The sequence below is a fragment of the Neoarius graeffei genome, chromosome 1, assembly GCF_027579695.1.
Source record: "Neoarius graeffei isolate fNeoGra1 chromosome 1, fNeoGra1.pri, whole genome shotgun sequence".
Taxonomy (NCBI): domain Eukaryota; kingdom Metazoa; phylum Chordata; class Actinopteri; order Siluriformes; family Ariidae; genus Neoarius; species Neoarius graeffei.
The window spans coordinates 58,803,441-58,820,643 of record NC_083569.1 but is presented as its reverse complement, the minus strand read 5'-3'; the positions used below and the strand labels follow the sequence as shown (position 1 = coordinate 58,820,643).

Below are 17,203 nucleotides of genomic sequence, written 5' to 3'. Positions count from 1 at the left end.
ACCGACAATTTTTAAATTCTGAAATGCTCCAGTCTTACCTCAAAGTTGACATCTCCACAGCAGTTGCAGGCTAAGCATGGCCCCTCCAGTTTCATCAGAGTCTCCTTGTTGGCACCCTTGATGGAGAATTTTGGGTAACAGGGATGCCAGTCTTGGGTCACGTAGCCAATGGTGGTGCCAGGAGGTGCCTGCACTTCCATCTTAAGTGAATCACGTGCATATTATTAACATCACAGCAGACATGTAAAAACTAGAACTAAACTAACTGTCAGAGTAATCAGAATGTTCAGAATGAAAAAAAAAAATCCTCAATCACATGACAAGTGAAGCAATTAAAAGTCACAAGATATGTTTTTTTTAAAACTGTATCGGCTTCAACAAGTTCATACACACAATACCCTTTCCCCTCCTAAGAGTATCATCATAATCTTATGCTGTATTTTCCTGCTGAAGACAAGAAATCTTGCCACTTTGATTTCATAAGGCAAACGCAAATGCATTAAAGTGCTAGTCTTACGAAAATTACATCATAAAATCCCAGGTTTTCTGTGTGTGATATGCTCAAAAAGGTTATTAAGTTCATTGATAAATAAAAAATTGGTTCGAAAAGAAATTTTTTGCATCTGAATTCTGTTCCAAAAATCACTAAAAGCTTGTCTGCCATTAGATCGCAGCAATTTATAGGTCAGCGGTGCTGCATGTGTATACCGTCATATGCACCACTGCCTTCTTTTGTGTCCACACAGACTCTATAATATTCTCTGCAGTGGCATGCGTTCTTGATACTAATTCTTTTGAAAAAGACCATGAAAGCTACAAAAGGATGGCACACAAGTGTCATTATATTATTTTATAATTTTAATAATTTTATTTTAGGTGCCTATAGTAGGGAATATTGAGTGCTGTTTTATGCCCCGGTCCTATAACACCGATAACTATAATGGCCCTTTTCCACTACCCTTTTTCAGCTCACTTCAGCTCGCTTCAGCTCACTTCAGCCCGACACGGCTCGCGTTTCGACTATCTAAGAACAGCACGACTCAGCTCGTTTCAGCCCTGTTCAGCCCCCAAAACTCGCACGGTTTTGGAGTAGGGCTGAAGCAAGCCAAACCGAGCTGAGTGAGGCTAGGGGCGTGAGGAGACACTCCCCTGTGCACTGATTGGTGAGGAGGAGTGTCCTCACATGCCCACACACGCCCCGCGAGCACGCTGGGATCTGTAAACACCGTAAACCCGGAAGAAGAAGAATTACGAATTACGAGAATTTCTGAAGCCTTATGCGCCTCGCCTCATCTATACGCTCTTGCCAGTATCTGTTGGCGTTGTCGGTGACAACAAGCCACAGCACCAAGACCAGCAACACTAACGACTCCATGTCCTCCATGTTTATTGTTTACTCTCCGGGTCGTGAGACTACCGCTTAAAAGCTCACTGATGTCACTGTTTGCGCCGCCTAACGACATCACCTGACGTCCACCCACTTTCGCTAACTCCACCCAATGTGTCCACCCACTTCCAGCCAGCACGGTTCAGCGCGGTTGTAGTCGAAATGCAATTCCAACAGCCCCACTCAGCTCGACTCAGCCCAACTCAGTACGGCTCAGCCCAACTCAGCCGCGTTGGTAGTGGAAAAGCGGCATAATATACCTATAACTGTATAATCCCGACTATCAGTTGTTGGTTTTCGCGGGAAAATGTAGCGGTTGTATGCTGTTTGTGTGCCAACTCAGTGCACTCAGCAGCACACAATGGCTGACAGTGACAGCGAGGAAGAGCTGCTTTTGATGCTCATTTTGCACAGAAGGTAAAGCCGAAAGGAGAAGAAAAGGAGGATCTGGGTGCATGACATCCTGCAGTACGCAGATAACTGCTAATCTCAGACTCCTAGCAATCTCGCATGTAACAGACTCACTCGGACAGTCAGTGATATGACAGATGCTGCTATACACTGTACATAAGACACATGCCTGTGTGTTTTGCCTTGAGAGTGCTAATAAATGAACCTTCAACACAAACAAGTTGCTTCAACTATGATCGACACATTTTCAAAATGCAGCAGTAAGAGTCCTTACTAGAACTAGAAAATATGACCAAATCACCCCTGTCTCATCCACACTGCACTGGCTCCCAATCAAATTTTGTATTGATTATAAAATACTAATATTGACCTTTAAAGCACTGAAGGGTCTCGCACCACAGTACCTGAGTGAACTTCTGGTCCTCTATGACCCGCCACGTCTACTTAGATCAAAAGGTGCAGGCTATCTGCTGGTACCTCGTATAGTGAAGGCTACATCAGGGGGCGGAGCCTTTTCTTACAAAGCCCCACAGTTATGGAACAGCCTTCCAAGTAATGTTCGGGAATCAGACACAGTCTCAGTGAGTGCGTTTACATGCACATCCAAATCGAGCTACTGTCGGTAATCGAGCTAAGGGTCCCAGCAGGGGTGCCAGAGAAATCAAATCCTACATGCACACAAGTTAATCGAGCTATTGTGTGAGGTACATTGTGCACCCGAGCCACAGGTGGCGCTACACGCCCCATCGTGTTGGTACACTTCCGGTTGTCGTCATGAAGAAGAGCTATTCAAGAGTATAAACAAAGTTATCGCAGTGTTGCCAGATACTGCTGACGTTTTCCAGCCCAAAACATGTTCAAATCCGCCAAAATGCACTTAAAACCGCCCAATCTGGCAACACTGGCGTGTTCACAAGTTCCGTGCTCAAGCTGTTAGGCTTGCTCTAACAGACTGCATGGCTACAAACTGTCCTGCGCAGACCACTGTTTTGTAAGACAACTTATTTTGCACAATTGTATATTTTTCTAAAGTCCATTTTTTGCTTACAAAAAAACTTTTTTTTGCTTACAATTTAACTTATGTCTTAATAAACACACAAAAAGTTCAATTGTTTTGTTTTTATTGACATTCTTCAGATGTTGGACATATATATATATATATATACACACACACACACAAATACAGTGACTTGTTTATGTACACAATTCACAGCTATGCAACAGCTGTACAGATGTATTTGGTGATACAGTAAGTGAGCTAAATTTTAACAGTGCAAACAATGCCACAAAAAGAAAAGATTCATGCCGTTGTCATGATTCGTTGTCATGCCGACCGAGGCTGTTGTGTTTCCCGCTTGTGGTCTCGTCACTCGTCACTTCCGGAAGGGGCGGTGCTGAAGTAAGTAGCTCGACTACGTAGCTCGATAGGGTTTACATGCACTAAGTAGCTCGGCTAAAATCGCATAATCTAGGTCGTGTAGCTCGATTACGAGAAATCAAGTTCGGTTCGATTTCAGCCGAGCTAAGGTGTTTCCATGGCATTTAGAACTTCGATTTCAGTTGAGCAACGGCAGAAATTCGATTTTCTCTATGTGCATGTAAACGCACTGACTGTTTAAGTCTAGGCTGAAAACATATCTGTTTAGTCAAGCCTTTTGTTAACGGTGTTTATGAGGTAAAGGAGTAGATCTGGAGGGTCGTCAGACAGAGTGTTTTGGTAAACTGGGATGCATGGATGCTGTCAGTCCCCACTCGCTTGCTCACTCGAGTTTGTTGACGGTGTAGTGGCTGCTGCTTTATGTCCCGGGGCTCCCTCATGCCTGTGTTACCTTCTGGCTCTTCCCTTTTAGTTATGCTGTCATAGTTAGTTGACGGAGTCCCTGCTTGTACTCAGTGCAAAATGTATACTGTTCCTACTCATCAGGTGACATTGGGCATACCTAACAACCTGTGTTTTCTCCCCCCCTCAAAAAAAAAAAAATCTGTCCCTCTGAGTTACATGTCGGTCCTGGGATCGAGATGCTGACCTCTTCTGCTCCTCGGACCTGCCTGATCCATCCTGGTGCCCTGTGTCTGGATGGAGTCTCATCGCATCGCATCACTCCTGTGGAGAACGGCCCCATATGGACAGTTGAAAGTCACACCTGGAAGACGCTCAGGACGCTTACAGTAACGCTTTTATGGCTGAGGACGACAGTTGACTTGCTAACTTTAGGACTGCAGTTGTCATGAACAGTTTTGCACTCAAGTTTCCATCAATGAAGAGTTTATAACATCAACGCAACTGACTTCATGTTAAAACTGTTAATGTTATAGTCATGTTGTCTGTTGTTGCTCAAATGAGGTTGGGTTCCCTTTTGAGTCTGGTTCCTCTTGAGGTTTCTTCCTCATGTCATCTGAGGGAGTTTTTCCTTGACACTGTCACCACAGACTTGCTCATTGGGGATAGATTAGGGATAAAATTAGCTCATGTTTTAAGTCATTTAAATTCTGTAAAGCTGCTTTGCGACAATGTTTATTGTTAAAAACGCTATACAAATAAACTTGACATTTTATCCTGTTTATGGTGGGCTTTCCCACTGTGAAAGAGAAACCGAAAGAGTGAAAGTGATTATTGTCCCATTACCATGTGAATATTCTTTTGTGAATGCATAAGTGGGCACTCAGTGCTCGGACTCCGGTGTGAGTAAGGTGACAAGTTTTGTTTCATCCAATTTAGGTAACTGACTTGGTAGTCCATCAGTTCCGATGATAACTTCTGTGTTCTTATGGGGGGTGGAAATGCCTGTGGCTCCATAGTCCAAGACTATGGAGCCACAGGCACTTCACAGGCGCACAGGCGCCCACATGTACTGCAGCAATGATCTGTCGTCTGGACCATGACAGATGCTGTCCCGTGGCATCTCTCCCTCGCAGCATCAAGACACTGTTGCCTGTCCTCCTCGAAAGTACTTATTGCTTTTGAGATTAGCCCCCTTCAAGCTGTCCTGTCTGTAGCAGATGCCTCTAGTTGGGATGGCTGGATGCCGCACCACTTGAGATTGTTTTTCAGAGTGTCCTTGTATCTAAGTTTAGGCCTTCCCCTTCTGCATGAGCCCAGCTTTAGCTCTCCATACATTATCTGTCTGGGAATACGATTGTAATCCATCCTAACTACATGTCCAGTCCAGCAAAGTTGGGCTTTCAGCAGCATCGACTCAATACTTGCTCAGTGGGCCCTGTCCAGTACTTCCTGGTTGGTGATTTTGTCTTGCCAGCGGATGTTCATGATCATGCACAGTGACCTCATGTGGAATTGTTCTAGCTACTTTATGTGTCAGCGATACAAGGTCCATGTTTCACATCCATAGAGAAGTGATAGATAACTACAGCTTTGTAGATCTTAAGTTTTGTGGACAGTCTGATGCCTTTTTGCTGAAGGACTTTTTCCCTTAGTCTGCCAAATGCCTGGCTGGCTTTTTGGATCCTGCTTGTGATTTCTTTGTCCAGTGATCCATCTGCAGAGATTGTGCTTCCGAGGTATGTAAAATGCTCCAAGCTTTTTATTTGGACTGTGTCGATGAAGATGTTTGGCAGGGGCCGAGTTGTGTTCAGGGCTGCTTGGACCAGGACCACTGTTTTCCCTAGACTGATTGTCAGGCCGAAGAGCCTTGAGGCTTCTACAAAGCGGTCGACAATCACCTGCAAGCGGTTTTCCTTGTGTGCCATGAGGGCACAGTCATCTACAAATAGGGCTTCCAAGATGAGTTTCTCTACAGTGTTGTTTCGGGCAGAGAGACGACAGAGGTCAAAGACTGATCCATCTGACCGATATTTGATGTACACACCCAGGTCAAGATTTTTCACCGTGTGGAGCAGGACCTGTGTGAAGAATAGGTTGAACAGCACAGGGGCAAGTATACAGCCTTGCTTTACATCAGTGGAGATGATGAACGAGTCTGTGTAGTCAGCATTAGAGAGAACTTGTCCAGTCATGTTGTGGAACAACCTCATCAGTGTAGTGAACTTGAGTGGGCAGCCCAGTTTGGTGAGGATTGTCCACAATGCCTCTCTGTTAACAGTATCAAATGCCTTTGTCAAGTCTATGAACACTGTATATAGGTCCATATGTTGCTCAATGCATTTCTCTTATACCTGTCGCACAGCAAACACCATGTCTGTGGTGCTGCGACCCAGGCAAAATTCACACTGGGCTTCAGGCAGGTTGCTTTCAGAGATGTTGATGATGAGCCTGTTGAGGAGGATGCGAACTAGGATTTTTCTAGCAATGGACAGTAAAGAGATACCGCTGTAGTTTCCACAGTCTGATTTTGCTCCTTTGTTCTTGTACAGTGTTACTATGGTTGCATTTCGAAGATCTGCTGGCATATGTTCCTCACCCCAGATGGTCAGGAGAACATCATAGAATGCTTTAAATGCTGCAGTCCCGAGTGCCTTGTATAATTCTGCAGGGATTCTGTCCTTCCCTGGAGCTTTACCACAGTTCATCTGCTTTATGGCTGTCTTCACCTCTTCCTCACTGGGTGGAAGGTCAAGGTCCTCCTGAATTGTGCCCTGGGGGATCTGCTGTACTGTAGGGCTGACTGATCAACTGTAGATAGCCAGTTAAGGAGTTGGCTGAAGTGCTCTTTCCACCTTGCCCTGATTCCCTTTTTGTCCTTGATGATGGTTGTGCCATCAGCTGATATCAGGGGGGGTTGTTCTACTTCTAGAAGGGCCATAGATGGCCTTGATGACACCAAATAGCACTGTGGAGTTGTTAGGCCCTGTCCACACGGCAACGGATTCAGGTGACTCCGATACAATTGCTTATCGTTTAGGCCTGGCGTCCACACGGCACCGGCGTTTTGGGTGCCCAAAACGCAATCTTTTTGAGAACGGGTTCCAGAGTGGAAAGATCTGGCAACGTTGCCATTGCGAAGTCGTCTGGATGAGTAGAACGGGTTTGTTTACGATGACGTCACAACCACATGACTGTGAGTGCTTCACGCCGGGTAGAAGTGTAACGAACTCGATGTGAGTTGTCAACAAATCCTATAACTTGGTTCATGAAACGCGCTTACAAAATATTTTCACTGTGAATATTTATTGTGTAATGGTGCAAAGTGAGAGAGAGAGAGAGAGAATAGCCCTTAGGGCAGAGTCAATCCTGCCAGCAAAAATAGGGAAAAAAAAGGAGCGATCTCACCTCTTCAGATGTGGGTTTAAGTCCTACAATACATTCCTTAAAAAGGGCGTAGAAGAAATTAATCCATCAACGTGTATCATTCAATTTATTCCGGACCATTAAAGATGCCGCCTTCCGCGTAGAATCATACGTCATCCTCGTCGCCATATTGGATAGGTCAAAGTGGAGAATAAAGATTCATGTGCTGCGTTTAACTGTACCAACAGGTTTACCGTCCAAATGAGATCATATGGGATTACCTTTCACAGGTGAGAAACAACAAATTAATCCATCAACGTGTATCATTCAATTTATTCCAGACCATTAAAGACGCCGCCTTCCGCGTAGAATCATGTCATCCTCGCCGCCATTTTGGAGAGGTCAAAGCGGAGAATAAAGATTAGCTGCGTTTAACTGTACCAACAGGTTTGCCGTCCAAACGAGATCACATGGGATTACCTTTCACAGGTGAGACTGGAAAAATACTTTTCATTGTATTTGGTCATTATAATGTAATTTTACAAACAGATTTTTCTGACTTTGTGGCTAATATGAAGTCTCGCGCATAATAGTTTATGCGCATGCGTCCTTACTTCTTCTATTGTTCTGGTGTCTCCGAAGGGACCGTCTTACAGCGCCCCTAGAGGTGTGGCATGTGTATTGCATCGTTTTCAGCAAGCGTTGCGTTGCCATATGGACCTGATATTTTACTGATTGTTGCCCATGTGGACGCGATATATTTTTAAATAACATCTCGTTGCCATTGTTGTGTGGATGTAGCTTTAGTGTCCGCATATTGTTGCACTTCCTCAGCTTTCTGCTCCCACCATTTGTCTTGCATGTTACAGAACTCTCTTTGGGCCCTGGCCTGGTAAGCTTTGTATCTGTTACGTCATGAGGTGCAGTTTGGGTGGTTTTGGCAATCAGTGTAGGCCTTTCTCTTTTCATCCAAGAGGGCTTGTACAGCTTCATTGTTTTCATCAAACCAGTCTTGATGGAATTTAGTCTTTTGACCAATTACTGCCTTGGCTGTCTCTGTGACAGCTTCTTTGAACTGGTTCCACTTTTCCTCTGGTCCACCAGTTAGAGGTCCCAATGCCTCTATCTTATCATCAAGCCTAGTTTGCAATTCCTGCTGGTATTTGGCTGAGAGGAATCTAGCTGTGTTGAAAGTCGGTCTCATGAGCTTTGGGCGCTTGTGGTGTTGGGGGACTATGTGGATGTTGAGGGACTATGTGGATGTTGCACTTTGCTCAAACAAATCTGTGGTCCATCCAGCAGTCCTTGCATCGCCCTTGTGATGAGGATGTCGCTGCTGTCACGTTGGCGGGTGATGACATAGTCGATAAGATGCCATTGTTTAGATCTTGGGTGCATCCATGTTGTCTTGTATTTATCTGCCTGTCTGAACATGGTGTTGATTATGATTAGGTTGTACTCTGCACATTTGCTCAGCAGTAGGAGTCCATTGCTATTTGCCTTTCTGACTCCATGCTTCCCTATCACTCCTTTCCACGGGTTGTAATCTCGGCCAACTCTGGTGTTAAGATCGCCTAGAATAAGAGCTTGTCAGGGGCAGGTGTGGTGCACAATAGGGTGTCCAGGTCAGCATAAAATTGCTCTATGGTCTCCTCTGTGCTTGCCATGGTGAGGGCGTATACACTTATGATTGTGATAAAGTGCTTAATTTAGGTAATTTAAAACAATTTAGGTAATTTAAGAAATATATGGGTGGCACAGTGGTGTAAGTGGTTAGCACGGTCGCTTCACAGCAAGAAGGTTCTGGGTTCCAGCCCAGTGGCTGGTGGGGGCCTTTCTGTGTGGAGTTTGCATGTTCTCCCCGTGTCTGTGTGGGTTTCCTCTGGGTGCTCCGGTTTCTCCCACAGTCCAAAGACATGCGGTTAGGTTAATATGGGATGGCCTTGGGCTGAGGTGCCCTTGAGCGAGGCACCTAACCCCCAACTGCTCCCTGGGCACTGTTAGCATGGCTACCCACTGCTCTGGGTATGCGTGTGTACTCATTGCTCACGTGTGTGTGCGTGTGTGTTCACTGCTTCAGATGGGTTAAATGCAGAGAGGAATTTCACAAGTGTGTGATTAATAAAGTTGTGCTTTCTTTCTTTCTAAAAAATATATAATATTATTTGGCAGTGGGCACACAGGAAAGTGTATCAGACATGAGATCTCATGCTGCAAAATCTTTTTTACATGATCCACAGATAGTATTTGTGGCAAAGAGTGTGTGTGTGTGTGTGTGTGTGTGGCTGCACACTCTAAAATCTTGGTTTTAGATCTTGGTTTTAATCTTGTGCAGCCACACACTACACACACACTTAACCACACACACACACACACACACACACACACACACACACACACACACACACACACACACACACTTACCAGTCATACCCACTCTACTGCCACTGATCTTCCATACATCTTCATTTTTGGCTGTATCTTTGTACAGCTTGTGCTTTTTGTCATAAAGTATGGGATTCTTTGATCCTTCTATAATCAGCTTCTCCTCCATTGATGCAACAAGGATGTACAAAGATGCCCGGGAAAAATAGCATGTCCTCAGACAATGTCACATGTAAACAATTACCTGATTGTTCAGATGTTTTATCAGCTCAGTTTCAGGTTTGGAAACATCACTCCAGAAGCAATCTCACCGACACCGATAAACCCAGGCCTGGGCTATAGGTATCACTATCGGTCTGGTGTGACCACCAACCACATAAACTGTAGGGAACCGATTTCATCTCATCTCATTATCTGTAGCCGCTTTATCCTGTTCTACAGGGTCGCAGGCAAGCTGGAGCCTATCCCAGCTGACTACGGGCGAAAGGCGGGGTACACCCTGGACAAGTCGCCAGGTCATCACAGGGCTGACACATAGAGACAGACAACCATTCACACTCTCATTCACACCTACAGTCAATTTAGAGTCACCAGTTAACCTAACCTGCATATCTTTGGACTGTGGGGGAAACCGGAGCACCCTGAGGAAACCCACGCGGACACGGGGAGAACATGCAAACTCCACACAGAAAGGCCCTCGCCGGCCACGGGGCTCAAACCCGGACCTTCTTGCTGTGAGGCGACAGTGCTAACCACTACACCACCATGCTGCCCTAAATAGAACATGTTCCTATTAAAATACAATTTAGACAGTAAACTATTTAACATGTCTAGTTTTATAAGGTATAATTTCCAGGGGTGATGTCATTTTCATAAGACTAGCACTTTAAGTGTGAATAAGTAACGACACCAGCAAAAACAGATTAAAATTTTAAAAGATATATCAACGGTAACTCATTGGTCCTTACTACCAAGGTTTTTTTTTCAAATGCAACATGTGTGGTCCCTTTGGCCTTCATAAAATATACTGTGGCCTGTCTAACATTAAAGCTACTGCACTTGTGACATACTGTATGATCATGCATTCTGAATTTTCACTATGAATTTCACTAGGAGCAAATTACTCAGGCCTAAGTGCCCCCTCTCCCCAAGTGTCAACTTATGAAGTATGAGCTTTTAAAAGTCAGATTAATAAATGAGCAATTTATAAAAACATTCAGACACTAAAAACATACTGGTTATACAATACACTCACTGGCCACTTTATTAGGCACACCCATATACCTGTTGTTTTATGCAGTTCTCTAATCAGCATAAAATCATGCAGATACAAATCAAGAGCTTCAGTTAATGTTCACTTCAAAACATCAGAATGACGCATCACAATTGATGCATTTTAAGTAACATCCTTTAAAATAATAATTTAATTTTAGAATTATGCATACGAGTTATTTACTTCATATTGACACTCTCAGTTCTTGATAATGCGATTCTGTGCACTATATTCAATCCATATTCTGTGCATTCATATTCCGATTCTGTGCACTACATTCAATCAATTCTGTGCACTATGTCATCCTCTACTCTCACAAAGTGTTGAGAGTCAATCAATCGGATTGCAATCTTCAGGATTCTGAAGCTTATGGCCAGCATAGTGTACAAAATATGAAAGTTATACATGCTAAAACCCATCTGAACAGCCCTTATACACTCCTACCTCTTGCATGCAGCAGGGGCACCAGCAGGAGGCACAGCGAAAAGGGCGAATCAGACGTATGACCTCGCGGTCTGTGTTGTCTTTAATCTTCATGTCAAAGCTCCTCAGTGAACCACAGCAGTTCCGTGTGCAACAGTCATTCTTCTCTTTGGCCTTGTAGATCTTCTGGCCCATGCTGTTCTTGATCTCGTATTTATTGTTGGTCTCGAAGCCGATGAACGCTAAGGGACAAGTGAAACAATTCTAAATAATTACAGGACTACACAAGGGCTCAAAAAGTAATCATGGTTTTCAGGCAGAGGGTGGCACGGTGGTGTAGTGGTTAGCGCTGTCGCCTCACAGCAAGAAGGTCCGGGTTCGAGCCTAGTGGCCGAGGGGGCCTTTCTGTGTGGAGTTTGCATGTTCTCCCTGGTGTCTGCATGGGTTTCCTCCGGGTGCTCCGGTTTCCCCCACAGTCCAAAGACATGCAGATTAGGTTAATTGGTGGCTCTAAATTGACCGTAGGTGTGAATGCGAGTGCGAATGGTTGTTTGTCTCTATGCCCATGTTTACATTAGACCGTATCAGCGGATCATCAGATTAACGTTTTTAAAACAATTAGTGTGCACACAGCAACAGCAATACACGATTTGCGTGCACACAGCAACGCCAATACACGGATACGCTCGGCTCCGCAGGCATCCTGCGCTCCAAATCACTCCGCCCTGAACAGCGAGTGCTCTCTGGAGGGTGCGCACTCCGGCCCTGCGCAGCTCACAGAGCACGCGAGTGAAGTGAACAAGCCACGATTCGGGACTGAGCCGCTGTGTGTGTGATCCCAGCGCATATCACTTACCACTTGCAAGTGGAAGGATGGCAAGCCTAAAGACAATCATAACTACACAATGGGCAGTATTTGCATCAGTATTTGCAGTATTTTCATACTTTTATACTCTTTAATGAAAGGTGATACAAGGCGGAAGTCCGCGCCGTTTTTCAGCAGTCGCGTCACATGACCAACACCAGCGAATCAGGAAGGTGGATGTCACAGTGACGTTGTCCAATGAGACGCCAGCTAGAGCTCAGCACAGCGTATCCGCGTATTCTGAATGTTTACACAGCACCGGACCAGACACGATCTGGATTGAATACGTGGACGCTGGTGGAGTCCCGTTTCCAGGCGTTTCCAGGCGGTTTAATGTAAACGGACAGTGCATCCGCGAAGAAAACGAGACAGATACGGTCTAATGTAAACGTAGCCTTTGTGTCAACCCTGCAATGACCTGGTGACTTATCCAGGGTGTACCCCACCTCTCGCCCATAATCAGCTGAGATAGGTTCCAGCTTGCCTGCGACCCTGCACAGGATAAGCGGCTACAGATAATGGATGGATGGGTTTTCAGGCAGACTTATTGAATACTTCTATTCAAGAATTCAGTGGGCGTTTGCTATTCAAGATTAAGCATTCCTCATTTTTTCCATTGCCTTATTCTGCATCATTTCTCTGAAAGAATATACTGACTCAGCTCACATTGCTTTTAATGTAAGTAATCAAGCTAAGATGAGTATAAATAAACTCACCTTCCAACATCTCCACTTTCTGGTGAATCAGGAGCTGGTCAATCTAAAATTAAAAAAAAAAGTGACCATGCTTGGTTATTCAAGTGAGCATATAGAAATTAGAGAATAATAATAAATAAAAGAAAGCAGAACTACCTGTGTTAAATATTCCAGACCTGGTGGTACCCCTACTGCCACTGGTAAAGGTGCTGCTACAGGGCCGGGAGGTGATTGAGCATCAACTAAAAGTACAAAATCATCATAATGAGTTGCGAAAAAATGTTCACTACACTCTTAGGAGAAAAAAAATTCCATCTCACACCCTAATTGTTCTTCAGTTTGCTTTTTAAACGTCCCATTTAAAATCCTACAGCAGCATCAACTAAGGCTACATCCACACGACAACGGCAACGAGATGTTATTTAAAAAAATATCGCGTCCACATGGGCAACGGATCAGTAAAATATCAGGTACATATGGCAACGCAACGCTTGCTGAAAACGATGCAATACACATGCCACACCTCTACGGGCGCTGTAAGACAGTCCCTTCGGAGACACCAGAACAATAGAAGAAGTAAGGATGCATGCGCATAAACTATTATGCGCGAGACTTCATATTAGCCACAAAGTCAGAAAAATCTGTTCGTAAAATTACATTATAATGACCAAATACAATGAAAAGTATTTTTCCAGTCTCACCCGTGAAAGGTAATCCCATGTGTGGCAGCGGGGGCGTGGTCAAGCGCCGGTCTGTGACAGGAGGGCGGAGTCAGGGAAGGTGAGTGGCAGAATCACTACACCTGAGAGCGATTAACCTGTGTTTGTGTCTTCCCAGTGACCGCGCCCTACTTAAGGAGGGAGAGCGAGAGCAGAGGAGCTGTCTTGCTGAACCAGACGCTGAGTGTGTGTGTGTGTGTCTGAAAAGTACATACATAAGTGTTATGCTGAAAAGTGTGGTAATAAAACGCGCTGTCAAACCTGATCTCTGTCCTGCCGTCCTCTGTGCTCCAGGTCCCGGGTTTCGGCACCACTGTAACGGTTCAGTGTTCGTGGGTGGAGCACAGAGGACGGCAGGAGAGAGATCAGGTTTGACAGCGCGTTTTATTACCACACTTTTCAGCATAACACTTATGTATGTACTTTTCAGACACACACACACAGCGTCTGGTTCAGCAAGACAGCTCCTCTGCTCTCGCTCTCCCTCCTTAAGTAGGGCGCGGTCACTGGGAAGACACAAACACAGGTTAATCACTCTCAGGTGTAGTGATTCTGCCACTCACCTTCCCTGACTCCGCCCTCCTGTCACAGACCGGCATTTGACCACGCCCCTGCTGCCACACCATGTGATCTCGTTTGGACGGCAAACCTGTTGGTACAGTTAAACGCAGCACATGAATGAGGCATCTTTATTCTCCGCTTTGACCTATCCAATATGGCGGCGAGGATGACGTATGATTCTACGCGGAAGGCGGCGTCTTTAATGGTCCGGAATAAATTGAATGCTACACGTTGATGGATTAATTTGTTCTTCTACGCCCTTTTTGAGGAATGTATTGTAGGACTTAAACCAACATCTGAAGAGGTGAGATCGCTCCTTTTTTTCCCTATTTTTGCTGGCGGGATTGACTCTCTCTCTCTCACACTTTGCACCTTTACAGAATAAATATTCACAGTGAAAATATTTTGTAAGCGCGTTTCATGAACCAAGTTATAGGATTTGTTGACAACTCGCATCGAGTTCGTTACACTTCTACCCGGCATGAAGCACATGTGGTTGTGACATCATCGTAAACAAATCTGTTCTACTCATCCAGACGACTTCGCAATGGCGCCGTTGCCAGATCTTTCCACTCTGGAACCCGTTCTCAAAAGATTTCGTTTTGGGGCACCCAAAACGCCGGTGCCGTGTGGACGCCAGGCCGAAACGATGAACAATTTTATCGGATTCACCTGAATCCGTTGCCGTGTGGACAGGGCCCAAAAGTACAAAATCAAAAGGTAGGACTTTTAACAGTATCCTTACATCACAAACCATCATACCTCCAGTCTACTGAATTTCTAGCCTATGTCTAGTACTTTCCATTACATTACATATTTACAGAAAATAAACCCGCAAACTCTGATCATCTGATTCATATCTTCTTTTGATATTTGCCTCCATATGCAGGCACATGTGCTGGCGTCTGTGATGGGCCAACCGGGCCTGGCTGGTACATGACTGGCTGATTTGGGTTGGGTTGGTAGCCCATATAGAATCCTGCAGGTGGGGCGGCAGAACCATGTTCCCCATAACCCCCTACTGGGTAAGGGGGCACGGAGTTACCCACTTGGGGCATGGGGTATGGAGCCTGGTGTGGAGATGGATAACCTGATCAAAAAGAAGAAATATATATATATGACCATTAATTCCAGGACACACAGGTATCATGGTGACATTACAAAACAAACTAAACTGACAAAGGAGAACAAGAAGTCACAAAGTTCATTAAAGAGTTTGTAAGAGTTGCTTCATTTCTTGCTCAGGTTTCAGCACTTGTTAAAGGTACATTATATTCCAAGACAGCATTGACTGATTACATGTTGATTATCAGCTTGACTCAAACCACTGTAAACACGGTCATGTAACTAAATGCAATTCTCTAGGCATATCTGTTTAAATGGATGTGCAATTCTCATATTTCAGGGCTTATGGGCAACCTTTCCACCTTACGGTGTCCTGGAAACAATGAATTTTAACCCAGATGGAAAATGTTTCTAAAACATCAGTAACCATCTTTCCAAGGAGTTGTAATGAAAGGACATGCCCTGTGTTCATTTTGCGAATGACGTAAGGTGTTTGTCTTTTAATTAGCTTTTGTGCATGAAGACTAATATTTCAAATTGTAATTCCGACTTCTTATTTTTGGTCAATGTTACAAATTGTGATGTTTAGACCACAAATAAATTCTCTTCCCCATATACAGTACCCAAATCTAACGTATTCTCTCACAAAATCTCTCACAAAAGTGTGTTTGACAGCCATGAGCTGCCTGATCCAAAATACAGGTCATATCAGGTTACACCATTTCCCTGAGAAGAGCACAATGGCTACTAACATGAGCCCTAATGGGATTTGAGAAGTCACTTGACTGTCCCTGCAACAGCAGAAGGCAGCCATGTCGCTTAGAGACGAGACTGGTGACAGGCTGAGAGACACACTGCTGTATTGTTTGCTCAAGCTGCTCTTTTCAAGCTGACCTGAAAAAAAAGTTGTGGTTCATAATGATTTCAATTTAATTTAACCAAAGGAGAGATGTTGGATCGTAACATTTTCCGTGAGAAGTACGATTTTATAAATGCTCCCCGTTACTGTCTCAAATGATTCTTGAAGGCAGCAGCTGCACAAAATTGCTTTCTTACAAAAGGTCTTGAGATAAGCACCCAACATGACTGGTTGGTGACAACAGTTATCTTTTAATGATTAAATCATTAAATGCTTATCGCTTATGGCTATAAATGAGACAGTTTGAAGTGGTTATTTTTCATAGCGGTGCTTCATGTTAACACCATGGATGCTGAACAGATGAGACATCTGAAAACAAATACAGTATAATGCATGGAGAATCAACACACACTTGTCTGTCAGACCTGATCTAAAGTATGAGATTAAATAACTGGGTTCCTGGGCAATCATCTCAGTCAGCAAAACTGTGAATGAAAGCTGTGAAAGAAACAAGCAAGGCACTCAACAGCCTTATAAACCAAGCTAAAATGGCATATGACTCAGCTGCACAAGGTTGCACTACAAAATTCTTGTACAGGATTTAATTAGTGGTAAGTAACTTCTGAAGACATGGAATTTGGGGAGTTCTAAAATACGCCTGCAAATATACAAATCATGAAATTTTTGAAACATGATTTTTGCTGCTCCTACTCTCCTGCACTGATTTTTTATTATTATTATTGTTGCTAGTGGCAACTAAAAGCGCATTCAAGTCACATAGAAGTAAAGACTCAGGTTGTGTCAACATGCTTTGACGTATGACTAAAGGAACGTACTCACGACACATTCTAAAAAGTCTCTTCACTCTAATTTGGCACATCGCAAATGCAGTGGTGCTTGAAAGTTTGTGAACCCTTTAGAATTTAATATATTTCTGCATAAATATGACCAAAAACATCATCAGATTTTCACACAAGTCCTAAAAGTAGATAAAGAGAACCCAGTTAAACAAACGAGACAAAAATATTATACTTGGTCATTTATTTATTGAGGAAAATGATTCAATATCACATATCTGTGAGTGGCAAAAGTATGTGAACCTTTGCTTTCAGTATCTGGTGTGACCCCCTTGTGCAGCAATAACTGCAACTAAATGTTTCCGGTAACTGTTGATCAGTCCTGCACACCGGCTTGGAGGAATTTTAGCCCATTCCTCCGTACAGAACAGCTTCAACTCTGGGATGTTGGTGGGTTTCCTCACATGAACTGCTCGCTTCAGGTCCTTCCACAACATTTCCATTGGATTAAGGTCAGGACTTTGACTTGGCCATTCCAAAACATTAACTTTATTCTTCTTTAACCATTCTTTGGTAGAACGACTTGTGTGCTTAGGGTCGTTGTCTTGCTGCATGAC

General features: G+C 44.1%; 1 protein-coding gene across 1 annotated transcript in view; it reads right to left on the bottom strand.

Annotated features, from left to right (window-relative positions):
- LOC132895221 (phospholipid scramblase 2-like) overlaps positions 1 to 17,203 on the bottom strand; it is a 34,171-nt gene that overhangs the window by 5,326 nt on the left and 11,642 nt on the right. The window contains exons 3-7 of the mRNA XM_060935569.1: positions 14,743 to 14,955; positions 12,742 to 12,827; positions 12,607 to 12,649; positions 11,047 to 11,267; positions 39 to 200 (exon numbers count right to left, since the gene is read on the bottom strand). Of these exons, the coding sequence (XP_060791552.1) occupies positions 39 to 200; positions 11,047 to 11,267; positions 12,607 to 12,649; positions 12,742 to 12,827; positions 14,743 to 14,955 (725 nt within the window). The remainder of the gene's footprint in view (positions 1 to 38; positions 201 to 11,046; positions 11,268 to 12,606; positions 12,650 to 12,741; positions 12,828 to 14,742; positions 14,956 to 17,203) is intronic.